The 25,882-nt window shown below is 48.3% G+C and overlaps 1 protein-coding gene across 3 annotated transcripts in view; it reads left to right on the forward strand.

The window, feature by feature from the left end:
• The window catches only part of IGSF9B (immunoglobulin superfamily member 9B), a 57,173-nt gene extending 33,299 nt beyond the window's left edge, over positions 1-23,874 (forward strand). For 2 of the 3 annotated variants that reach the window (XM_025928664.2, XM_086678638.1), the window contains exons 16-20: positions 790-951; positions 1,326-1,371; positions 1,945-3,594; positions 11,255-11,376; positions 19,961-23,874. In XM_025928664.2, coding sequence (XP_025784449.1) covers positions 790-951; positions 1,326-1,371; positions 1,945-3,594; positions 11,255-11,376; positions 19,961-20,169 — 2,189 coding nt within the window. In that variant the 3' untranslated portion in view covers positions 20,170-23,874. Of the gene's footprint in view, positions 1-789; positions 952-1,325; positions 1,372-1,944; positions 3,595-5,092; positions 5,139-11,254; positions 11,377-19,960 lie in introns of those variants that run through there. The other variant, XM_086678639.1, reaches the window with a different exon arrangement.
• Positions 23,875-25,882: the final 2,008 nt, after the last annotated feature.

The raw sequence follows: 25,882 nt of genomic DNA on the forward strand, positions 1-25,882 counted from the left end.
GGGTCTAGTCCTGGCTTCACTAACAAGCTGTGTGGATTTGGGCACAAAGTGAAACTCACTTCTTTACCTGTAAAATGAAGTGGGACCTGTGTTGAATGTCTGTGCTAGCTCCAGTATTCTGAACTTGAGATGACCAGGACGTGCTAACCTTCCCTGTAGAAGTTGCTTAGTTGTGCTATAATGACTTAGAAATAGACAGATCTGAATTCTGTGGTCACAAACTCTTCTCCCTGCTATAGCATTTTTCCCTCAAGGTACCTTCACATCTACACTCTCATTTTGTTAAGATGACATAGCAGAAGGCAGAAAATACCAACAGGAGGTCAGAGTAGCAGTGTTGTGGTTTGGGCACTGATCTGTAGTATCTATGTAAGCAAGTTGCTCAAACTCTGCCATGACAGTTTCTTTACCTTAGAAAATGAGAGCAATAGCATGTGCTCTGTCTCATTTGAGGGTATCAGGTAATATGCATGAGAGCCCTTTGCAAACAGCAGTAGCCAACTATAGATTATTATTGAAATTATTACCCTTATGGGGTAAGGTATAGATGTGATTTCTTCTTTACAAGCTCTGTAGGTATCACTTGACTTCCATAAACTAGTCTTTTCTGTCTCTTCCCCATCTATACAAACCTCTTCAAGTGCTAGAGTTGAACATGGAGCCTGAGCTTTAACATTGTCTGTTCTACAGAGGTAGGGAAAAATACTTGGGAGGTACTTGTCAGTGTAGGTGGGGGCTGTTATGGGAGGGAGGTAGGGAGTCATGTGTGTTCCTCGCCCCTCCCTGCAGACATCTTCCCACAGCCGGACCTGACCGATGACGGGCTAGCTCGGCCTGTGTTGGCTGGAATTGTAGCTACCATCTGCTTCTTGGCAGCTGCCATCCTGTTCAGCACCCTGGCCGCCTGCTTTGTCAACAAGCAGCGCAAGCGTAAGCTCAAGCGCAAAAAAGGTGGGTGTTTGCCCCCACCACCCTGCTCTACCTGGCTCAGTTTCAAATGCTCCCCATTGGGAGAGAAGGTCCACTTTTAGCATGGTCTCCCTCGAAAATAAGGGAAATTGGAATCTTATGGGTAGAACTACCAGCAGGACTTGATCTGGAAGAGGGAGTAAGGAAGAAGGATGCTGGGGAGGGTGTGCTGGGGCCAGAATGAGAGAGAAGGCAGGTGTAGTGGTGGGCACAGGACTCTGGACTGGACCCAAAGATGCCTAACATTGGAAGGGCTTGCTGTCCTATGTGGCTTTGCTCCAGCCCCTGAGGACACCTGAGATAAATTTTGTATCCCTGGCCTCAGTAGGGTCTCTTCCCCTTCTTTTTCCTTCCAGATCCTCCACTCTCCATCACTCACTGCAGAAAGAGCTTGGAGTCTCCGTAAGTGCCCCTGCTGTTGTGGTGTATGGGCAGAGGGTTGAGGGTGGAGACAGGCAGGTGGTTTGTCTCACTCAGCCCCAAGACAAGTGTTTCCAAATTGTTTGCTGTTAACTGATCTGCACGGTAATTTTAAGTTGTCCACATTAACAGAGGGAGCAGTAGAGTGGACAGTCCAAATTAGCAGATAATCTCCTTAGCTTTGGAATGTGTTTGTTATTTTTTTTCATCCTAATAGATTTGCGTTCATAATGTGTTTTGCTTAAGTTAATATTAAGATGGGCTTGCATTGCTTGAACACCCTGGAAATGAAGGTGACTAGACAGAGTGTGGCAGACAGTAAGGGCAGGGCAGAATGAAAGTAGAAATGTGGGTGTTCATTCAAAAAATGGCCAGCACACATTTAGACAGTGGAGAGTTGGCCAAGGTATTTCATGCCAAAATATGCAGCCCATCTGCACCCCTTTTCCTTAGTATTATCTTAGGTGTTTGTGGTTGTTTGTTAAGAGAAGAAAAAGAAGTACAGGAGCAGGTGTGCCCTGCCTCACACTCCGGCTCCTTCACTCACCCCCACAGCCTGTCATCTGGCAAGGTGAGCCCTGAGAGCATCCGCACTCTCCGGGCCCCATCGGAGTCCTCTGATGACCAAGGCCAGCCAGCAGCCAAGAGGATGCTGAGTCCCACCCGGGAGAAAGAGCTGTCATTGTACAAGAAGACCAAGAGGGCCATCAGCAGCAAGAAGTACAGCGTGGCCAAGGCTGAGGCTGAGGCTGAGGCCACGACACCCATTGAGCTCATCAGCAGAGGCCCTGATGGCCGCTTTGTGATGGATCCCTCTGAGATGGAGCCCTCGATGAAGAGCAGGCGCATTGAGGGCTTTCCCTTTGCCGAGGAGACGGACATGTACCCTGAGTTCCGCCAGTCAGATGAGGAGAACGAGGACCCGCTGGTGCCCACATCTGTGGCTGCCTTGAAGTCCCAGCTGACCCCTCTGTCATCCAGCCAGGAGTCCTACCTGCCACCACCAGCATACAGCCCTCGGTTCCAGCCCCGTGGGCTGGAGGGCCCCGGCGGCCTGGAAGGTCGGCTCCAGGCCACAGGCCAAGCCAGACCTCCCGCCCCCCGGCCCTTTCACCATGGCCAGTATTATGGGTACCTCAGCAGCAGCAGCCCTGGGGAGGTGGAGCCACCGCCCTTCTACATGCCAGAAGTGGGCAGCCCCTTGAGCTCTGTCATGTCCTCCCCACCCCTGCATACTGAGGGGCCTTTTGGCCACCCCACCATTCCTGAGGAAAACGGAGAGAACGCTTCCAACAGCACGCTGCCCTTGACTCAGACACCCACGGGAGGGCGCTCCCCTGAGCCCTGGGGTCGGCCAGAATTCCCCTTTGGGGGACTGGAAACCCCGGCCATGATGTTTCCCCACCAGCTGCACCCCTGTGACGTAGCCGAGAGTCTGCAGCCCAAGGCTTGCCTCCCTCGAGGACTGCCCCCCACCTCCCTGCAGGTGCCCGCGGCCTACCCGGGCATCCTGTCTCTGGAGGCGCCCAAGGGCTGGGCAGGCAAGTCGCCGGGCAGAGGCCCCGTCCCAGCACCGGCCTCCGCTAAGTGGCAGGACAGACCTATGCAACCTCTGGTGAGCCAAGGGCAGCTAAGACATACCAGCCAAGGTATGGGCATACCCGTGTTGCCTTACCCCGAGCCGGCTGAGCCGGGGGGGCACAGCGGCCCCAGCACATTTGGCCTGGACACCCGGTGGTACGAGCCCCAGCCCCGGCCCCGGCCCAGCCCCCGGCAGGCCAGGCGCGCCGAGCCCAGTTTACATCAAGTGGTGCTACAGCCCTCCCGGCTCTCGCCTCTGACCCAAAGTCCCCTGAGCTCCCGCACCGGCTCCCCTGAGCTTGCCGCCCGGGCCCGGCCCCGCCCGGGCCTCCTGCAGCAGGCAGAAATGTCGGAGATCACCCTGCAGCCACCAGCCGCTGTCAGCTTCTCTCGCAAGTCCACGCCATCCACCGGCTCCCCTTCCCAGAGCAGCCGCAGCGGGAGCCCCAGCTACCGGCCCACCATGGGCTTCACCACTCTGGCCACAGGCTACCCCTCCCCTCCGCCAGGCCCTGCAGGGCCTGCGGACAACCTGGATGTGTTTGGACAGACGCCTTCCCCTCGAAGGATGGGGGAGGAGCTGCTCAGACCAGAGCCCCCCCCACCGCCATTACCTACTTCAGGGTGAGTGTGAGCTGGTTTCTCCTGCCCACCTCCACCTGGTCATCTTCCACTCCCCATTCCTTACCTGCCCTCCACCCCTTCCATCAACCCAAATGACAGGGCTTGTCTGGACATGGTGCAGCATCCCTTTGGGAGAGTTCTGGTCTTGGCATCGACAGGGTGTGGTCATGGGGTTGAAGGTGGGGCTTACCTGCCCAGGTACCCTGCCAGGAGCATGAGGGATCTCCTCTACCCAGCCCAGAGATCTCAGGAGGCCCCCAGGGTGATGCGGAATGGACACACGTGGGCAAGGAGAGGAGGGTGTGGTGTGTCCGAGTGAGGGGTCACCTCAGTTACTCTTAGAGTGGAGAGCTCTCCATATCCCCGTGATCCTGGCTTTGGGGGTGGTTCCAGGGTTTACCCAGAGACCTTGTATCCAGCCTCCTTCCCTTCCCTGGGCTGTCCTCCCTGCTAAGCAGGACCCTGAAGCCTCATTTCCCTGGACCACCAGGCCTGGGGCTCCTCTTCCCAATCTCCTGCCCATAGCAGCCTAGAGAGCGCCGGGCCCCTCCCACAGACTCTCCAGGGGGCGCATCCTGGAGGCTGGGAGCAAAATCTCAGGCCTGTGAACTGTGTGCCCGGAGCCACATACCCTACCCCAACCTGTGTGCCTCGCAGGAAGCCGCAGACAGACAGACAAACAGACAAGCTCCTGCGACCAGCCTGCCTGAGAGGGCACACACTAAACTGTAGCAGCTGGTATTCCAGGTACCAGAGTCAGCCTGGATGCCCGTCTGTGCCTCTCTTTCTCTCATCTTTCTTCCCTGGCCCTCCTCTTCCTCCTCCTCCTCCCCCTCCCCCTTCCTTCCTCCTCAAGTCTGGTTTTCTGTCTGTCTTTCTTCCTTCTCCATCTTCTTTGGGTTGGCCCAACTTGCTCCAAAGGGCTTACCACATCTCTGTAGTGCCCCCGGTCCCTCCTGCCCTCCCTCCCACTCTCTCTTTCTCTCTGGTTCCGTCCTTTGGTCTCTTTTCTTGATGTGGCCGCCTGTGCAGGGGAGCAGAGTGTTCCAGAGGAGGCTGGTCTGGTGGTAGGCAGGATGGGAGGCGGTTGGAGAGGAGGGAGCCCAGTGCCCTTCCCCTGCCCCATGCACTCCCACCCTCTCTGGTACCTGGAAGTACAGCCTCCCCTCCCACTCCCCCCTGCTCCTGGCAGGTGGAGAAGGTGGAGGAGAGCTCTAGCTAGGATGCCAGGCGTGGCGCGCCCACGGGACCCGTGCCTCTGTCTGTGCAGGAGATGCTGTGCGCCGCAGCCCTGTCTGTGCTTTGTGCAGCGCCCATCTGCCTCGTCCATCGTGCCGTCTGGTTCTCTGTCTCTCTCCTCTCCTTCCCCTCACCCCATTCTCTGGCCTCGCTTGTGGTTCTCTGGCCCCTGTGCTCCTCCCCTCCTCCCCTCTGGGTGTGCGTGGGTGGTTCCCCCACGGCCCGTGTTGATAACTGCTTTGTTTCTGATTGATCTCAGCTATCTGGGCAGTGTTGTCGAGACAAGCCTCTCCTCAGCTCAATAGGTAAGGGAGCTCCGCGGCTGGGGTGGGGCGGGGGGGTGGACAGGCGGACGGGGCTTCGGCAGGGCCATCGCTTCCTTTACAGGGGAATCCAAACCATGTCCCCTCACCCCCTCTGTGGGCGGCAGCCTCTGCTGCTCTGTTCCCACGGCTTCTGGGTTCCCCACATCATGCTGCTCCAACAGCCTCACCAGGCCACGCTCGGGCACCGCCTAGCTGCAGCTTCTGATTCCCACCCCACATGCCAAGCCTGTCCCAGAGCCTCTCTGCAGTTTTCCTCACTCAGATCCCTGCTGCCAACACACCCAGGGCCTCCCACAGAAGCCCCCTGAGACCCTGCATGTACCCCAAGGGGCCTAGAATGCCTAAATCTGCTTTGCATCTCTGCACCTCTGGAAACATCAGGGCCACACTCATATCCAGAAACAGACCCCCTTCTGCCCTCAGGCATAGCACCACCCCTTTCCTTCCTAGACCCCTGCAGAGACTCAGATCTTCCCCTCGGGTTGCTGGTCCCTCACAGTCTTCTTGGGATCTTACTAATATTCTCAAGGAGCACAGGGTTGGGGTGTGGCCCAGTTCCTTCCCTCAATAGCTGGGTCTTCCTTAGGACCAGGTCACCTGTAGTCCTGTGAGGGCAAGGGCAGGGAAATGTCACCACTTCCCATGTTCCTTGCCCTCTATAGCTCATTCTTGGTTGTTACAGGACTGAGATGTGGACCTCGCCCTCAGGCTTACATAGCTTCCAAGGTCCCTGTAGTAGTCACTCCTGATCTTGGGTCACAGCTCTAGGGTCTTGGGAGGATCTTCCCAGGGAGAGAGGACAGGCTTCCCCTGGGCAGGAAGAAATTGAGCAGTAAAGCACTGCGCTCTGCTCTCCACTGAGGTTGGTCCTCTTCTGGCATTCTCCCAGGTGGAAATCTAGGAACTTGGGCATTTTAGAGGGGTATTGAGTCCCTTACAGAGGCTTAGGGTCACCTGAGACTCACTGTCTCTCATGGTGACTAAGATACTTCTTTTTTCCATGGACTCCATTGGCTGTACTTCTGGGAACAAGCAGTGTGGAGTCAGGAGAGCCTCCTGGTTTCTCTAGGTGAGAAGCATCTGCATCCCTTGCCCACCTAGTGATGTCAAGGGAGGCTGATTATCCAAACTCAGAACTATAAATCTTCAGTCATAAGAGTGGCCTCCCATAAGGAGGACTGGGATGCTGTGCCATTTCTTTATGATCTGTGGCTATAAAATTGTAGCAGCCAAGAGGCCCTGGGATCGTGTCTGCTGCTGGTTGGTTGCCACAGTGCAGCCATTAGTACTGGAGAGAGCAGGGAGGGTGTCAGGAAGTAGTTATGAGCCTTCCTTCATGAGGAGCCTCCTGTGGCCTACTGGGTGGGTGCTCCAGGGGATGGCGACTGGACCATCCTCCACCTTCATTACTCTCTCTCCCTGAACCCTAGTTATGACCCCTCTGTCATGCCCAGAGAGGTGATAGCACCAAGACCAGTTCTCACTCCACTCTTGGAAAATGCCTGGACCTCATTCCCCATTGTTACTGCCACTCCCCTCACCCAGCTGTTGATCCCTGTCTCCACAATGTCCCCACTGCACCAGGTCTGAGAGCTGAGCTATCATACTCTCACTGCTGTGGCAAACCCAGAAACCAAGGGCAGCGACGAGGGAGATTTGGTTCCTTGGGGCCTGGCCAGTATCCCCAGCCTAGGAGAATAAAGTGCTTCCCGCAGCTTCGGAGTTAGACCTTGATGGTGCTGGGCAGCAAGAGCCACCGCTCACTCCTGCTTGCTGAGAGCTCCCTGGGCGCGGTAGCTGCTGGGGCCATTGGGAAGCGTCAGGCTCCTCTTCAGACGCTGTCTTCATGCTGCGCCTTTGCATGTGTCTCCACTCGGTCTTGCTTGGAGAAGATGTGACACGTCTTGTCTACGTTCGTTCTCGCTCTGTTCCTGTTTCCTTCAGTCTCTCTCCTGTTCCTTTTCCCCAAACCTGCAGTTGTCTTCCCGCCTCTCCTCCTCCTCTCTCTCTCCCCTTTTTCTCCTCTTCCCAACTCCCACCTCAGAGCGGGGAGTTGTATTGAGTGGACCTGCCCCTTCTGTGGCCGTCTGGGAGGCTGGTGCTTCTCTCGGCTCCCTCTCTCATACCAGTAGCAACCCTCTTCTCACACCACCCTTGAATCCCCTGTCCTGTTAGTGCCGACTTTGGCCTCTAATCAGGTGGGTCTGGGAGGATGGATGGGCCCCCTTTTCCTGGGTGAACTGCAGGAAGGAGCTCCCATTTGGAAACAAATCTCTCCTGAGTTCTGAGGCCAAACACTGAGTTCTGACCCCACTAGAAAGTGGGGTGGACGCTGGGTGGAACCTGACCTCCACAATCCTGGCTTTCTGCTTTGTATATGGAGAATGAAGTGACCTTTTTCCTGGCTATGCCTCATATGTGAGTGGATTTCCTCAGCCTCTGCTCTAGTCTAAGGTCAGACAAGCAGAGTCTGCTGTCAGGCAATCATGAAGAGGATGAAAACGCTCCTTAAATCACTGCCTCTGCTGACTGGGACGGGCAGCTGCAAACTGTGTTGGGATGGTCAGCCCTCAGGGCAGTAAGAGTGGGAAATGTCCCATGGATTTTAACTTTTCTGTCCTGTGGCTCTGCCTGCTTTTTGAACCTTTTTGACTGTGTCTTTTCTTCACTATTCTGGGTAAGCACAGAGCTAAGCAACCAAGGCCCCTGGGCTAAATGATTGTGATTTGGGTTTCATATGGATTTTATGAAAAGAGAGAGAGAGAGAAAGTGAGAAAGTAAATTCCAGGCATTCTTTGGTGGTTCTGAACTGCAGAGAGACATCACTGGGACAGAGCACTGGAGATTAGGGGAAACCCCATATGACAAGGAAGATCCAGAAAATCCCTTAGGCTTTTAGACCTCATATTCTTACTTCCTGGGAGACGGAGAGCCCCAGAATTTGCTGGATTTTAGAAGAATTGAGTTTGGGAAGAGAACTGTGACCTCCATTTCTTAGAGAGCCCAGGGTTGGATGCTGTTCTAACAGGGTAACCTACTGGTCAACCTCAAATTCACGTACCAACTTTATTCCAGGGATAGGATGAAGTTGCTTAACCCAAGCTTCCCACTGTCTTGAGAGACACCATCACCCAAATGTCATTATCTGATAGTTCCTGCTGTGAGTTTGACTGGGGATAAGGTCACCCTTCCTAGAAAAGAGAGGCAGTTTGATTCCAAAAGGCTTTACATGATGCAGGTAAAGTTTGTTGGACCACATTCCATGTGTCTTTTCTGTATAATTTGCTTAAAATAAAGATCCATTTTACACCCCACCCCTTCCAGACACACTTGCTTTTATTTTATTTTTTTCTCCTGCATCCATAGAGTGTCTTGGTACCTCGAGGAGCCTTCTGTCATGTTTCTGTGTTTGAGCCCTGAGCCCAAAGCAAAAACAGGTGGACAGCAGGTGTCCTGGAAGGGCTGGAGCTTGGCTGTTTCACAAGAGAAATTTGGCTTATCCTTCTCAATGGATCATTACCATTTGGGAATTTTTGCTTGAAGATATAACATCAGTCAGCTTTTTCCAATCCCTGGTCTGTCTTACCCTGACTGTGCCACTGAAACAGAGATTGTCAATGACTATAACAGCAGGGCACACTGATTTCTCAGGTGAGGTATGGAAGCACTGTTTTTCCTCTAGATAGATTCTGTACCTGTTTTCTTTAGGAAGAAGTTAGAAGAGCAGTTTAGCCTAATGTTGAGAATCTTGGCTCTATCACATAATAACTGGATTATCAGACAAGCTGGTTAACTCTCCACATTCAGTTTCTCCCTATGAAAAAAAATAGGATCAGTATAGAATATACCTTTTAAGGTTGTTGCAAGGATTAAAGAGAACTATTGTAAAAAACATAGATCAGTACTTGACATGGTAAGTGGTAAATAAATGCTATATAAGGGAAATGATAAAAGTAATGATATGTTAATTTTCATATATCTCTGGATGTTTTACCTGGCTTGGAGAATCCCTAGGAATTTTCGGGGCACCCTGAACCAGTTTCTCTTATGCCCTCATAGGTCACCCTGGATTATGTCATTTAAACACTGCTCTCTGGGTCCACTTGCTTGTCATATGCCTCTTCAGACCATGCGTCATTCACCTTGTGTGGTCTTTCTGAAAAGGCTGGCCAAGACCAGGGAAGAGGTAAACTGAATGGGCAGATTCATACCTTTGATTTTCCTTTTAGGCAGCTGAAGAAGTTCTAGTCAAGGATGAGAAGGGGGTGAGGACATTCTACCAGCAGTGCAAAGTCATGCTCCCTCATACCCTGGCCATCTCTACCCTTTGCCTGCCTTCCAGATTCCCTGGCAGCAGCACCTGCTATATAGGATCTCTGTGGGTAGAGTTTAAAAGAGGAGGGGATGGGGAATTGGTGGGTTGGGGCTTTGGGGATGGAAGACTGACTTCTATTGGTGAGTTGGACTTCTCTACCAGATGAGACCATGTGTTGCCTGTGTGTGCATGTAGGTGGGGCCCCCTAGCCCTGTGCTATCAGGGGGAAATCTACAAGTTGTTTCTGACCTGAAATTTGGAGGAGAGTCTTGATACTTTATTTACTAAAAGACTGTGGACTGATGATATCCATCAAAGAAGATGGAGGTTGCTTCATTGCCAGTTAATTCAGGAAACCCCAGAGACCAGAGTCTTATCAACAATTAGTCTGTAAGTTTTTTCTTCCTTCATCCCCACAAATGTGGCCAATACTGGGGAGATGGGGCTGCAGACCTCCCATCCTGCTGTCATTTGTTGTTCAATCTCAAATTGCTTGTTGCTCACCACTGGGGACTTCTTTTCCCCTCACAGGGTTGGCTGTCCTACTCCCTTTAATCAGAATTTACCCAAAACCAGTTGTGACGGAGATGGAAAAAGGAGATGTGGGGATTGAGGAAGAGTGTGATTCACCTCAGTCCACCATGGTCCTAGAATGTCCCTACTTCCCTGATGGTGTGCTAAAGCCAGCACCGGCGGGAAAGAAAGAGCGACTCCTCTCTCTCTCCCTTTATTCCTCAGGCTCCGAGTTTGGCTTACTTTGAGAAGAAATGACATTTATAACATACAAGTCTTCTAGATTTGCTTTTATGACTTTTGAAAAATTCTCTCCAGTATGCACAGATTGTCACAGACAGTCCATCCTCCCAGCTACCTTTGGTTCCCTTTGTCACATGGGCTGCACAGGCTCCAGTCAAATTGTGGACTTTGTTCTAACCTCGTAGTTGATCCATCAGGCAAATGACAGCATCTATTCTGCAGCTGGGGGAGAAGGAGAGACTGATATACATGGTGTCTCTCCCAGCCCTGGTTTCTCTACTGAATCTTAAAATGAATCTCTATTCACTAGACACTTGCTACTGATGGCAAGGAATTTGGACACTAACCATCATAATCTATTTTTACCTTTTATTTGCTTACATGGCTGATGGCATCTGAGCCTAGATTGCAGAAGGTCAGGGAGACACTCCTGCTGAAATGTTGGTAGATGGCAAGTATCTGTTACTTTTAGCTGCTGGGGCTCCACCTGCCTTTTATAGATGGAGAGGAAGAAGCCCAAAGAAGCTGGGTTTTATGTACCTCCATCTCACTTGATACTGGGTTTCTCATTTAGACCTGGACTTCTCTTTCTGGAGGAGGACAATTAATTGGGGTGGGATTACTCACCTACTGCTTTAATCTGCCTTTTTACTTTTCACTTAAAGGTCTTGCTTGTGAGGATTTCTGAGAGCTTTGGACATTGAAGCTGCTTTCTTCTCTGACCTTCCTCCTCCATGTTTGAGTGATATGGGCTGGGGCTCACTATTAAAGTTTCTCTCTCCCTCTCTTAGGTCTTCTGGTTTCCATCTGAGGTAGGCCTCCCACTGCTGGAGCTTTCTACTGGGTTTTCTCCCTTCCAGGAGCAATCAAGAGGCTGATGTCAAGGAAACATTGTGGATACCTGGGACTCCATAGAACTGTACTCTGTCCTCCTGTGGGTCGGCTATGTGGTTTTCTTCCAGCCCCTCTTCAAAAGCTTCCTTTTCTGGGAGCTGACCTGTGCCTCTCTAATTGTCCCTTCCAGAACACATCCACCTGCACCTGGGCATGCTGCTGCACCTGAGAGGCTGGAGGCTCTGAAATACCAACGGATAAAGAAGCCCAAAAAGTCATCCAAGGGCTCTTCGAAGTCAAAGAAACGATCCGGTAAACGGCGGATTCTCTCTTTCCAGTTCTCTCTGCCTTTATTATGGGATTGTTTGGCTCAGGATCCCAACCTTGGGTTTTCTCTAGAATTAAAAAAAATTTTTTTTAATGTTTATTTTTGAGAGAGAGAGAGAAAGAGAGAATGACACAGAGTGCAAGCAGGAGAGGGGCAGAGGAGGGAGACACAGAATCTGAAGCAGGCTCCAGGCTCCAAGCTTTCAGCACAGAGCCCGATGTGGGGCTCAAACTCATGAACTATAGATCATGACCTAAATAGCATATATTTTTTTTAGCATAAATACCATAAATAGCATATTTTCTTTTCTTTTTTGTAATATGCCTTTTGGAAATATCCCTATCTCCTTATATATTTCTTCTCTATTATTTCAGACCTTTTAGTTGGACATGGGAATTATGGGATCCTACTCAGTGCTTAAGGGACACTGTGGCATGGACCCAGCCTCTGCTGGATGACCAAACTTTTCTCAGTGAGATAGAATGAAATCTCCTTACCTCGTATAAAGGACATTTCCATTGAAATATGTCTGTTTATCCACCAGTGATAGATGGCTTCTAAGATTGTGCAAAAATAATTCAGCCCTTTTTTACACTTAGAAAACTCTTTAATATTTATCATGTACTTTTTACCAATAGTTTTAGGAATCTTATGATAGGCTGTCAAAAAAAGACAGCTGCACAGTTTCCTTGCAGATCTTTAATAACCACTGGAGAGTAACTTTCTTTGGAGACTGGGAAAGTGTCCTGCAGAGGCCCCTGGACTCTCTGGAAGACAGTGAGCACTTGTCTCTCAGTTAGCCTTTGGGTGGTGCTATTATCCTATTAGTTTATAAATGGGAGTCCTGAGGCAGAGAAGAGGAAGAAGCTTTTTTTTAGGGTTTGGGTGAGAAATTGAGCCCAAAGCTGAATGTTCAACCTATTTAAGCTCCTTGCAGTTGAAGACACATGTACCCACCTACGTACATATCTATTTTTTTTTTTAACAAAAAGAGCCACATCAGTTTTTTTCCCTCTTGTTCTGTTACAGTGTCCTGTGCCCCATAATATGTTGATGGCTCCCAAATGTTTTTAGCCCCAGTCTCTTCCATAAGCACAAGTCTCATATTTCCAGTTGTCTGTTGAACATGTGCTTAGATGTTTTATAAGCCTTTGAAATGTCCAAAATAAAGTTATTGATTATCCTCTCCAAATCTGCATCTCTTCACTTCTCCCTCAACCTCACAAATGACACTGCTGCCGACCTCACTGCTCGGGCTCCTTCAGCCTTGCTTTTCTTTTTTTTTTTTTTTTTTTTATTATTATTATTTTTTTATTTATATATGAAATTTATTGTCAAATTGGTTTCCATACAACACCCAGTGCTCATCCCAAAAGGTGCCCTCCTCAGTACCCATCACCCACCCTCTCCTCCCTCCCACCCCCCATCAACCCTTAGTTTGTTCTCAGTTCTCAACAGTCTCTTATGCTTTGGCTCTCTCCCACTCTAACCTCTTTTTTTTTTTTTTTTTGTTCCCCTCCCCCATGGGTTTTCTTAAGTTTCTCAGGATCCACATAAGAGTGAAACCATATGGTATCTGTCTTTCTCTGTATGGCTTATTTCACTTAGCATCACACTCTCCAGTTCCATCCACGTTGCTACAAAAGGCCATATTTCATTTTTTCTCATTGCCACGTAGTATTCCATTGTGTATATAAACCACAATTTCTTTATCCATTCATCAGTTGATGGACATTTAGGCTCTTTCCATAATTTGGCTATTGTTGAAAGTGCTGTTATGAACATTGGGGTACAAGTGCCCCTATGCATCAGTACTCCTGTGTCCCTTGGATAAATTCCTAGCAGTGCTATTGCTGGGTCATAGGGTAGGTCTATTTTTAATTTTCTGAGGAACCTCCACACTGCTTTCCAGAGCGGCTGCACCAATTTGCATTCCCACCAACAGTGCAAGAGGGTTCCCGTTTCTCCACATCCTCTCCAGCATCTATAGTCTCCTGATTTGTTCATTTTGGCCACTCTGACTGGCGTGAGGTGATACCTGAGTGTGGTTTTGATTTGTATTTCCCTGATAAGGAGCGATGCTGAACATCTTTTCATGTGCCTGTTGGCCATCCGGATGTCTTCTTTAGAGAAGTGTCTATTCATGTTTTCTGCCCATTTCTTCACTGGGTTATTTGCTTTTTGGGTGTGGAGTTTGGTGAGCTCTTTATAGATTTTGGATACTAGCCCTTTGTCCGATATGTCATTTGCAAATATCTTTTCCCATTCCGTTGGTTGCCTTTTAGTTTTGTTGGTTGTTTCCTTTGCTGTGCAGAAGCTTTTTATCTTCATAAGGTCCCAGTAATTCACTTTTGCTTTTAATTCCCTTGCCTTTGGGGATGTGTCGAGGAAGAGATTGCTACGGCTGAGGTCAGAGAGGTCTTTTCCTGCTTTCTCCTCTAAGGTTTTGATGGTTTCCTGTCTCACATTCAGGTCCTTTATCCATTTGGAGTTTATTTTTGTGAATGGTGTGAGAAAGTGGTCTAGTTTCAACCTTCTGCATGTTGCTGTCCAGTTCTCCCAGCACCATTTGTTAAAGAGACTGTCTTTTTTCCATTGGATGTTCTTTCCTGCTTTGTCAAAGATGAGTTGGCCATACGTTTGTGGGTCTAGTTCTGGGGTTTCTATTCTATTCCATTGGTCTATGTGTCTGTTTTTGTGCCAATACCATGCTGTCTTGATGATGACAGCTTTGTAGTAGAGGCTAAAGTCTGGGATTGTGATGCCTCCTGCTTTGGTCTTCTTCTTCAAAATTACTTTGGCCATTCGGGGCCTTTTGTGGTTCCATATGAATTTTAGGATTGCTTGTTCTAGTTTCGAGAAGAATGCTGGTGCAATTTTGATTGGGATTGCATTGAATGTGTAGATAGCTTTGGGTAGTATTGACATTTTGATAATATTTATTCTTCCAATCCATGAGCAGGGAATGTCTTTCCATTTCTTTAAATCTTCTTCAATTACCTTCATAAGCTTTCTATAGTTTTCAGCACACAGATCCTTTACATCTTTGGTTAGATTTATTCCTAGGTATTTTATGCTTCTTGGTGCAATTGTGAATGGGATCAGTTTCTTTATTTGTCTTTCTGTTGCTTCATTGTTAGTGTATAAGAATGCAACTGATTTCTGTACATTGATTTTGTATCCTGCAACTTTGCTGAATTCATGGATCAGTTCTAGCAGACTTTTGGTGGAGTCTATCGGATTTTCCATGTATAATATCATGTCTTCTGCAAAAAGCGAAAGCTTGACTTCATCTTTGCCAATTTTGACGCCTTTGATTTCCTTTTGTTGTCTGATTGCTGATGCTAGAACTTCCAGCACTATGTTAAACAACAGCGGTGAGAGTGGGCATCCCTGTCGTGTTCCTGATCTCAGGGAAAAAGCTCTCAGTTTTTCCCCATTGAGGATGATGTTAGCTGTGGGCTTTTCATAAATGGCTTTTATGATCTTTAAGTATGTTCCTTCTATCCCGACTTTCTCAAGAGTTTTTATTAAGAAAGGGTGCTGGATTTTGTCAAAGGCCTTTTCTGCATCGATTGACAGGATCATATGGTTTTTCTCTTTTTTTTTGTTAATGTGATGTATCACGTTGATTGATTTGCGAATGTTGAACCAGCCCTGCATCCCAGGAATGAATCCCACTTGATCATGGTGAATAATTCTTTTTATATGCCGTTGAATTCGATTTGCTAGTATCTTATTGAGAATTTTGGCATCCATATTCATCAGGGATATTGGCCTGTAGTTCTCTTTTTTTACTGGGTCTCTGTCTGGTTTAGGAATCAAAGTAATACTGGCTTCATAGAATGAGTCTGGAAGTTTTCCTTCCCTTTCTATTTCTTGGAATAGCTTGAGAAGGATAGGTATTATCTCTGCTTTAAACGTCTGGTAGAACTCCCCTGGGAAGCCATCTGGTCCTGGACTCTTATTTGTTGGGAGATTTTTGATAACCGATTCAATTTCTTCGCTGGTTATGGGTCTGTTCAAGCTTTCTATTTCCTCCTGATTGAGTTTTGGAAGAGTGTGGGTGTTCAGGAATTTGTCCATTTCTTCCAGGTTGTCCATTTTGTTGGCATATAATTTTTCATAGTATTCCCTGGTAATTGTTTGTATCTCTGAGGGATTGGTTGTAATAATTCCATTTTCATTCATGATTTTATCTATTTGGGTCATCTCCCTTTTCTTTTTGAGAAGCCTGGCTAGAGGTTTGTCAATTTTGTTTATTTTTTCAAAAAACCAACTCTTGGTTTCATTGATCTGCTCTACAGTTTTTTTAGATTCTATATTGTTTATTTCTGCTCTGATCTTTATTCTTTCTCTTCTTCTGCTGGGTTTAGGCTGCCTTTGCTGTTCTGCTTCTATTGCCTTTAGGTGTGCTGTTAGATTTTGTATTTGGGATTTTTCTTGTTTCTTGAGATAGGCCTGGATTGCAATGTATTTTCCTCTCAGGACTGCCTTCGCTGCGTCCCAAAGCGTTTGGATTGTTGTATTTTCATTTTCGTTTGTTTCCATATATTTTTTAATTTCTTCTCTAATTGCCTGGTTGACCCACTCATTCGTTAGTAGGGTGTTCTTTAACCTCCATGCTTTTGGAGGTTTTCCAGACTTTTTTCTGTGGTTGATTTCCAGCTTCATAGCATTGTGGTCTGAAAGTATGCATGGTATGATTTCAATTCTTGTAAACTTATGAAGGGCTGTTTTGTGACCCAGTATATGATCTATCTTGGAGAATGTTCCATGTGCACTCGAGAAGAAAGTATATTCTGTTGCTCTGGGATGCAGAGTTCTAAATATATCTGTCAAGTCCATCTGATCCAATGTCTCATTCAGGGCCCTTGTTTCTTTATTGACCGTGTGTCTAGATGATCTATCCATTTCTGTAAGTGGGGTGTTAAAGTCCCCTGCAATTACCACATTCTTATCAATAAGGTTGCTTATGTTTATGAGTAATTGGTTTATATATTTGGGCGCTCCGGTATTCGGTGCATAGACATTTATAATTGTTAGCTCTTCCTGATGGATAGACCCTGTCACTATTATATAATGTTCTTCTTCATCTCTTGTTACAGCCTTTAATTTAAAGTCTAGTTTGTCTGATAGAAGTATGGCTACTCCAGCTTTCTTTTGGCTTCCAGTAGCATGATAAATAGTTCTCCATCCCCTCACTCTCAATCTAAAGGTGTCCTCAGGTCTAAAATGAGTCTCTTGTAGACAGCAAATAGATGGGTCTTGTTTTTTTATCCATTCTGATACCCTATGTCTTTTGGTTGGCGCATTTAGTCCATTTACATTCAGTGTTATTATAGAAAGATATGGGTTTAGAGTCATTGTGATGTCTGTATGTTTTATGCTTGTAGTGATGTCTCTGGTACTTTGTCTCACAGGGTCCCCCTTAGGATCTCTTGGAGGGCTGGTTTAGTGGTGACAAATTCCTTCAGTTTTTGTTTGTTTGGGAAGACCTTTATCTCTCCTTCTATTCTAAATGACAGACTTGCTGGATAAAGGATTCTCGGCTGCATATTTTTTCTGTCTAGCACACTGAAAATCTCGTGCCAATTCTTTCTGGCCTGCCAAGTTTCAAAAGAGAGATCAGTCACGAGTCTTATAGGTCTCCCTTTATATGTGAGGGCACGTTTACCCCTTGCTGCTTTCAGAATTTTCTCTTTATCCTTGTATTTTGCCAGTTTCACTATGATATGTCGTGCAGAAGATCGATTCAAGTTACGTCTGAAGGGAGTTCTCTGTGCCTCTTGGCTTTCAATGCCTTTTTCCTTCCCCACTTCAGGGAAGTTATCAGCTATTATTTCTTCAAGTATCCCTTCAGCACCTTTCCCTCTCTCTTCCTCCTCTGGGATACCAATTATGCGTATATTATTTCTTTTTAGTGTATCACTTAGTTCTCTAATTTTCCGCTCATACTCCTGGATTTTTTTTATGTCTCTTTTTCTCAGCTTCCTCTTTTTCCATAACTTTATCTTCTAGTTCACCTATTCTCTCCTCTGCCTCTTCAATCCGAGCCGTGGTGGTTTCCATTTTGTTATGCATTTCGTTTAAAGCGTTTTTCAGCTCCTCGTGACTGTTCCTTAGTCCCTTGATCTCTATAGCAAGAGATTCTCTGCTGTCAGCTATACTGTTTTCAAGCCCAGCGATTAATTTTATGACTATTATTCTAAATTCACTTTCTGTTATATTATTTAAATCCTTTTTGATCAGCTCATTAGCTGTTGTTATTTCCTGGAGATTCTTCTGAGGGGAATTCTTCCGCTTGGTCATTTTGGATAGTCCCTGGCGTGGTGAGGACCTGCAGGGCACTTCCCCTGTGCTGTGGTGTATAACTGGAGTTGGTGGGCGGAGCCGCAGTCAGACCTGATGTCTGCCCCGAGCCCACCGCTGGGGCCACAGTCAGACTGGTGCGTGCCTTCTCTTCCCCTCTCCTAGGGGCGGGATTCACTGTGGGGTGGGGTGGCCTGTCTGGGCTACTTGCACACTGCCAGGCTTGTGATGCTGGGGATCTGGCGTCTTAGCTGGGATGGGTAGGCAAGGTGCACAGGGGCAGGAGGGGCAGGCTTAGCTTGCTTCTCCTTAGGTGATCCACTTCAGGAGGGGCCCTGTGGCAGCAGGAGGGAGTCAGATCCACTGCCGGAGGTTTGGCTCCGCAGAAGCGCAGAGTTGGGTGTTTGTGCGGAGCGAGCAAGTTCCCTGGCAGGAACTGGTTCTCTTTGGGATTTTGGCTGGGGGATGGGCGGGGGAGATGGCGCTGGCGAGCGCCTTTGGTCCCCACCAAACTGAGCTCTGTCGTCCGGGGGCTCAGCAGCTCTCCTTCCCTTTGTCCTCCAGCCTTCCCGCTTTCTGAGCAGAGCTGTTAGCTTATGACCTCCCAGACGCTAATCGCGCTTGCTGTCGGAACACAGTCCGTCAGGCCCCTCCGCTTTTTGCCAGCCAGACTCGGGGGCTCTGCTTGGCCGGCGGGCCGCCCCTCCGCCCCGGCTCCCTCCCTCCAGTCCGTGGAGCGCGCACCGCCTCGCCGCCCTTCCTACCCTCTTCCGTGGGCCTCTCGTCTGCGCTTGGCTCCGGCGACTCCGTTCTGCTAATCCTCTGGTGGTTTTCTGGGTTATTTAGGCAGGTGTAGGTGGAATCTAAGTGATCAGCAGGATGCGCGGTGAGCCCAGCGTCCTCCTACGCCGCCATCTTCCCTACAACTCGCTTCAGCCTTGCTTTTCTTGCTCTCACGTGTCCTGTGCAATCTACTTAGTAAGGTCTGCGGGCCCAACTTTTACAGTATATCCTAAATCCACCTCAACTGCTAAAACTAAATTCTGAGTTACTCTCATCCCCACTCTGATTATTGCAGTGACTGCCTCACTGGTTATCCTGCTCCATCCTCGCTCCTTCTATAATATATTCTACACCCAGAAACTGAAGTGATCTTTAGAAAATGTAATAGCATCCTCTTTCAGCCATGGCAGTGTGCACACACACATGCACACATGAACACATGAACACACACCTGATAAAACCTTCCAGAAATTTCCTGCTGCAACCAGAGCAGATTTCAAACTGCTTACGATACTCTTCTCTGTCTTTCCTGTCTCTGTCCTCTGTTCATTCTGCTTCATCTGCAATAGTCTTCTGTCTTTGAAATGTGGCACATTGGCTCTTAACCCAGGGGTTTCACATTTGCCCTTCCTTCTGTTGGTAACACTTCTCCCTCGGAGCTTCAGAAAGCTCCATTTAAGACTCAGGCATGACTCCTTCCAAGAGTAGAAGTGTGCATCAGTCATTGGCTCTCACATGGCCCTGTTTTCAGCTTTCTTTGTGCTACTATTAGTATCTGAAAATTTCATTTCTGTATTTTTTAAGTCTGTAATGTTTGTTTCTTCCTCCTCACCCCACATTTAAGTATAATCTTCTAGAAACCCAGCGCTTTACTGCCCTTTCTGCAGAAGGCCCATGAGGCACAGGAGTGGCCCTAGAAGTCTTGGAAGCGCCAGGCCTGGTTCTATTGCAGGGATTGAAATCTTGGGCAAAGTCCACCATTTCTGGGGGGGGGGGGGCCAAGAGAGGGGTGAAAAAATGAGTCCCAACCCATTCTTAGATACCTTGATCCCCAACACCTAGAATGATGCTTGGTACCCAAGTGGCACTAAAAAAGAAATACTGATATTACTGTAATAAAAATAAAAGTATTTCTAGTAACTACTAGATAACAGATTTAAACAAATATACTAAATATTAAATAAAAGATTAAAAAATGCCAATTGACTAGACCTATCCTACTATCCTACTTTCTCAGCTCAGTACAAGCAGGGAGCAAGTGTATGTGGTTGGTTACCCATATAACCAACATGGGGATCTCTGCTGTAGTGGCCTCCAGGCCCTGCTACACTCAGCGATTCTCGCTGTCATACTAGAAAGCCAGGATAGATGTCCCAGCAGATGAAAAAGATGAGTGTGTGAGGTGACAATCTTCCTTTTCACCCACTTTATTTTCTTCCCATTTGTTTGGTGCACCTGTTCCCTTCTCTCTAGACGGTTCTGCCTCCCAGGCTCAGCAGCTTCCAGACTCCCAGGTTCTGTGGCCCGATGAAGCCGTCTGCCTCCGAAAGAAGAAGAGACACTCTCGGCCTGACCCTTTTGCCCGCCTCTCAGACCTGTGCCACCGCCAGCTTCCAGAAGACCAGACGGCGATTCTCAACAGCGTGGATCATGATGACCCTGGCCATGCCACCCTGCTGTGACACGACACAACTCTAAGTGTTCCCTGAGTGGCAGTGCTGGGCTGAGGGGCAAGGGAGGATGAGGGTGTGCCAACAGGCGGGCAGTTTCTGGGGCTGCTCTGACCTTTGTTCTGTTCATTTTGCCTCTGGCCAGAGTGGAACCTCTGAATCCTGGCCATCCGGTCTCACTTTCAGGACAGAAGGCCAGGGGCAGACCTGTAGGTAGAGATCAGAAAGTGAACCAGGGACAGGGAGAGATCTGCCTCCTTCCCACCTCTCCCCTCTTCCCTGGCTTGATTTTTCTCACCTCTTCAAATATCCTTGGAAGTGAAGAAGGGGAAAGCAATGGCTTTTACTGCTCTCTGCTTGTGTTTCAGTTTCTTAAATCCTGGAAGAGGGCTGGACTTCCATCCCATCTTCCAAATCTACATATATATAGATATAGATACAAATGCATATGTATGTAGTTTGTGGGCTTCTCTATGTATATATATGTACATTGAAGCAAAGTGCTGTTTATTTCTGTGGTCAGTGAAGGAAGGAGGTAGAGGGCAGCAGACTGCTGGGGTTTGTGAGTAGGACTGGCTGAGAGCCAGCTGGGCATCTGATATCCGTCCTGGGTATTCTTCCTTCTGAAACAGGATTCATGGCTTCTCAGCTGAACTCTACCTTCTCCTGTCCAGAGCAGAAATGGGTCTTCCAATGCTTTCTAGCTGCCTGCTTTGGGGGTTCATCAATGAGTTACCACAGAACTAAACACAAGCCTTTATTTCTTGGTTCCTGGGTGAAGAAAGGGTAGCCAGCAAAGGGCCAGACTGGCATCTTTCTTCCTTCCACAGTTTGTCCCATGCTGCGGAAGTAGAAGCTGCTTAGCAGTGGGGCCAAGAAGCAGGTCCTGATGCACAAACTCGAGCTGATTCGTCAGTCCCCTTTGGTCCAGCCAGGGCCAGAAGCCCTGTGGCCAAAGGGCTTCCCGTTCTGGAGCCATCTGTTCTGAACACCAAGCTGCCGCGGCTCTATTTATATCCTGCCTCTGGCTCGGCACCCTCTGGAGCGCTGCTCCAAAGGCACTGATTGGATTCCTCCTTTCCTTTTGTGGGAGCTAATTCCCCAGATTGATTAATTGCCACTTGTGGGGAGCCTGCCTGCGTCTCCTTTCCATCTCTCCACATGCTGCCTGCAGACTCTTCTTTGCCCTGGGCCCTCCTGCATTCCGTGGACCCAAGCTCCAACAGGATGGGATCACATGAAGCTAGGGTGCCTCAGATTTCCAGATTCTGGAGCAACTCTGGATCCCCTCTCTTCCCTCAGTTTTATTTCTGTGGAACTGGCTGAGGCAAAGGGATGAAGGTAGAAGGGTGATAGGTAGGGGCCTGGGTTCTGGTCCTTTTTCTGCCAAAATCTTGTCCTAGTTCAAACTATTAGCACCCAGAAGCTTCTTTGCACTCATCTTACAGTGACTAAAGATGCATCTCCAGTAAGATAATGGTGCTGCCCAAGAGCAGGACAGAAGGTCCTGAAGATGGATAGGGGTGCATCTGCTCTTTCCCTTCTTCTTATGCAGGAGCCTGTGTTCTGACTACCTGGGAATAAAGGTGGCTGTCAGGTTCCTTGAAGTATTTCCTTCTTGGTGCTGTTGTCTTGGTGGGTTTGGGGACATCTACCTCTCCCCAGTTACCTGCTTGGATGTTGGCCAGGTCAAAGATCTAGAGGCTTCTGCTGGTCTCACTGCAGTTGCTACTGGTTTAGCCCACATGACCTCAGCAAGGGGGGCTCTGAGAGCTGGGGAGCTTCTCCCTGCTGGGAACTTCCATCTTAGGGAATGGATTCTTCTCTGCCACACAAGCCCCGGTGCTTCCTTTCTCTTGCCTAGAGAGTGGGGACCAACTCCACTTTTGGGGTCTGGCTACATGCCACATAACCATGGTTCCTTTCTAAGGGCAGTGAGTCATGGTGACAGAGGTGGGAGAGGGCAGTTTCTGGCCCTCATCTTGTTGACTGCCCCACTGCTCTGGACTGGGCTTTGCACCCTTGGAGTGGAGCCTCGACCTTCTGGCCAATGCACTTCTCCTGGCATCCAAGACCACTTTACCACCAGGTGGCAGTTCCAGCAAAACAGAAAAGCAGAGGTCGGGTGACTGTCTGCTTTTCAGAGGCAGCACTACCTCTGCCACTGTGCCCGATAAGTGACTCACTGAGTACCTCTCCTAGGGTGTGCAGGGAATGGACATGGGTCTCATACCAAGTCAGTTTGAACCCTCTCTGGGCATGTTGTTTGCCAACCAGGGTGGATCCTGGATGAAATGTGAATGTGGGATGCCAGGGCTGAAGGACTTCAGGGTGAATTGGGCCAATCTTTCTGAGCCCTGTGCTTGGAATTCTAGGTCCTGAGCTTACAGAAGAGGAGAAGATGGGGTGGAAGGCTTTGCCATTTTAGGATGTCCTACAAGACTGAGAGCCTATCTCTGGGCTGAGGTGCCTCAGACTACAGCTGTGCTTTCCCAAGCGAGCCATCTCCAGGGACCCCCAGTGAGCCATATCCAGGGCTAACAAAGGTGCTGACTCCTGTCTTCTCTTCTTCCTCTGGCAGTGCACCTTACCTCAGTGCATCAGACCAAATGGTTGGAGCTGTGCTTTTTTGCTGGCCACTGAGTGGCAACTATGCTGGGACATCCCTAAGGCTAGGGAAAGGACACATAGCCAACTTAACCTTTTGACAGCCTCACACTCATTTCTCCTCCTAAGAGGGCTTCCTTCTTGTGACAGTGTCCTTGAAGGCCAGCAGCCTCTCTGCAGCCCTGGGAGCTATTTCAGTCCTTCCTTTAAGGGCTGTGGTGGAAATTGGCAGAATACAGTCCCCTTTGTCCCTCTGATGGAGGGTAAAGATGTCACAGGCACATGCTTCTGTGCTGGGTGTGTGTGCATGCGTGTGAGGGCGTGGTTGTGAACATGTGCATGATGGGGGTATAGCCTTTCCTTGGGACCAAATGTCCTTTGTACTCTGCACTTGAACAATGGCGATGTGCACTTTTGAGCTTCCTAGGACTTTCGTGCTCCACTCTGTGTGTGATCAAACGTCCTCCAGACTTCCTCTTTTATGGTCTGGTAGCTTTGCAGAAGAAGCAACTCAGATAAAAACCTATTCTTGTGTCTCAGACTTTTGCCTATCCATTCATTCCACACCTTGACTGGAAACTGATTGTTTCAGGGTTAGGTGATTCTCAGACCAGGGAAAGGATTAAATGATTCTCAGAGGAGTCTGAGGCTGAAAGCACTTAGGGGGATCTGAGACTACAATTGTTTGAGGGAGAATAAATGAGCAATAAGGAGAAGGTGAATCCTGTTTCTTGATTGCTGGCTGACCACACTGAGTGGGTTTCATGGCTTGTGTGGGGCCTTGTGTGTGTATCATTGTTTGTGGCCCAGCTCAGCACATGCTGGTGAGCCCTGCCGCCATATCTCCCTTGTGACTTTCCTTGAGAGATGGGGGGTATGAGAGGCCTTGGGAGATTCCACTTTCTCTATAGGCAGTCTGCTTCATCCCACAGGGCTGGTGAGGTCTGTGCCCCATTTAGAAGAGGGGCCTATGTCCCATGATCATGCTCTAGGGGGCATCTCAAGCAGGGGTAGACTGGGGTGAGTAATTATTAATATTTTTCAGTGCTCTCTGTCTTTATTTTGATTTGGGATCTAAAATATTTAGGATTAAACTGATTCCAGTTGTTTCCCTGTGTCCTTTTTATGCAGAAGACACTGGGTAGGGTTCAGATGTGGAATTTCCTGATGAGTTTGGTTTTTGTTTTAGCTCATTTGAGTTTTTGCTGAGTTGACAAAACAGTAGCTTCAAGGGAGAAACAGACTTCACCAAGTCAGGGTGACTTTGCCACTTCCCAGGATTAAAATCCAGGGCTGAGGTGTGCGTGGCTGGAGCTGTTTCTTCCAGTTTTGTTAGAAAAGCCTTCTGTGGGGTTGGGGTGGGCTGGGGTGGGGGGGAGAATTGTACATAAAGTACATTTTATTACTACATAGAAACATAAGGAAAGAGAAGCTAATGGTTAATCTTGGGCTTGCTTTGCTTGCATGTAAAGGAGCTTTGGACGCCATCACAGGGATTTCTGGGGAGCAGCAGGAAAGAGTCAAAGGGTAGAGATGGGTGGGAGTGAGGGGCAGCTCCCCTGAGTGCATCCCTACTTCTCCCCTGGGGAAGAGTGCACATTTTCACAAGCCATTCTAGGCCAGCTCTGCCTTCTTACCTTCTCCAAAATAAAAAGGAGGCAGGCTCCAGCAGGCTATAGGCATGGAGCCCCATGGGGCTATGCTTATTGCTTTGGGGAGAGGGTCTAGATCTAAACTGAATGAGGGAATTGATCAGGTGGGGTGTTTTCAGGAAGGGGATTTAGAGAGTTGGAGCATAGAAAGGAGGTCGAATTCTTTAGCCAAGTGTCTATAAGGCTGGAAGGGGAATAGAGAGCTAGGTTGATCATGGAGTAGAAGGTGGGGATCCTGGGATAGGACAGTAAGGCCAGAGCCAGGGGACATCAAATCTTACCTTTCTCTATGGAGCATGTGATAACTTAGTTACTCCTAAGGGTGCAGTATACAAGTCGGGGGTCATCCCAAGAAAAGAAAGAGGAGCAATTGCCTGGGATGGGGCAGGCTGGGGAGTGGTAGCTTTGAAGATCATTTGGGGGATAGGTGTGGAAGACTGTTATAGTCATTGAAAAAAGACTGTGGAGTAGGACCTTAGCGCATAGGCCCAGACTGGATCTTGGAAAAGATCTTGCTTCATAGCTGGACTTCCTTACTTCTTCTAGAATTAGCCTATAACACTAAGTGCCCAAACCAAACATGGGCATATTCTCTGTGATGTATTTCAACTTCATCTGTTTGTTTTCAGGGGTTCCTCAGGCCCAAAGCTGGGAGACTTGTCTTGAAATCCCCATCATATTGCTAGCTCTGTGTCAGTAGAGAAAGAGGAAGACTCATTCTCATGAGCTTCATGTGTTTGTGTTCATAAGCAGCAGTGGCAGGTGGCCTTTTCCTTCTCTCCCATGATCTTAAATTCCTTATAAGACATTGTTGCTAGTGGTGGAGAGGAGGGATTAGGGTTGCTTTTACATTTGTCATCTTTTCTTCTTGGGGCACAGAGACTGCCTTCAGACCATGAAGCCACCTAGTGGCTTCATACCTAGAGGTTTTGTCCTCCTCACTTTCTCCTCCTTTGACAAGGTGAGGCCACCAGTCTGATTGCCATAGAAGGATGAGAGAGTTTCACCCTGAAGTGAGACCAGCTATTCCTTTGTCCTCTTTGATGTCTTCCTCCTTTCAGATCAAGAGGCAGAATTAAAAATCTCTTCTTTAGAAGAAGTCAATAGGGACCAAAGCTCAGGTTGGACTTCAGCCCTCTTAGCACCTTGATGTTTGGTTAGGGAGGGGTATCCATTGCCATCCCTCCCTCAGACTAGTTGTGAAACTACACTGGTCCAATCCTTTATTTCTGGCTCCCCCCACCATCTGTACTTTCAAATAAGTCTTTCATGAACAAATATAACATCCCCACCAGATGTTCTGTGTTTGGGGGTGCTGAGAGGGTAGAAGTGTTTTCTAACCTCATTTTAAGCTGACCAAATAATTCCCAATAGATTAAGTCTGATCCAAAGACAGACCTAAACCTAAGGGTTTCTGGGTAGGATAAGGAAAAAATAAGCATTAGTGCACATATCATTAATGGCTC

The sequence above is a fragment of the Puma concolor genome, chromosome D1, assembly GCF_028749965.1.
Source record: "Puma concolor isolate L17-30 chromosome D1, mPumCon1.1.hap2, whole genome shotgun sequence".
Lineage (NCBI taxonomy): Eukaryota > Metazoa > Chordata > Mammalia > Carnivora > Felidae > Puma > Puma concolor.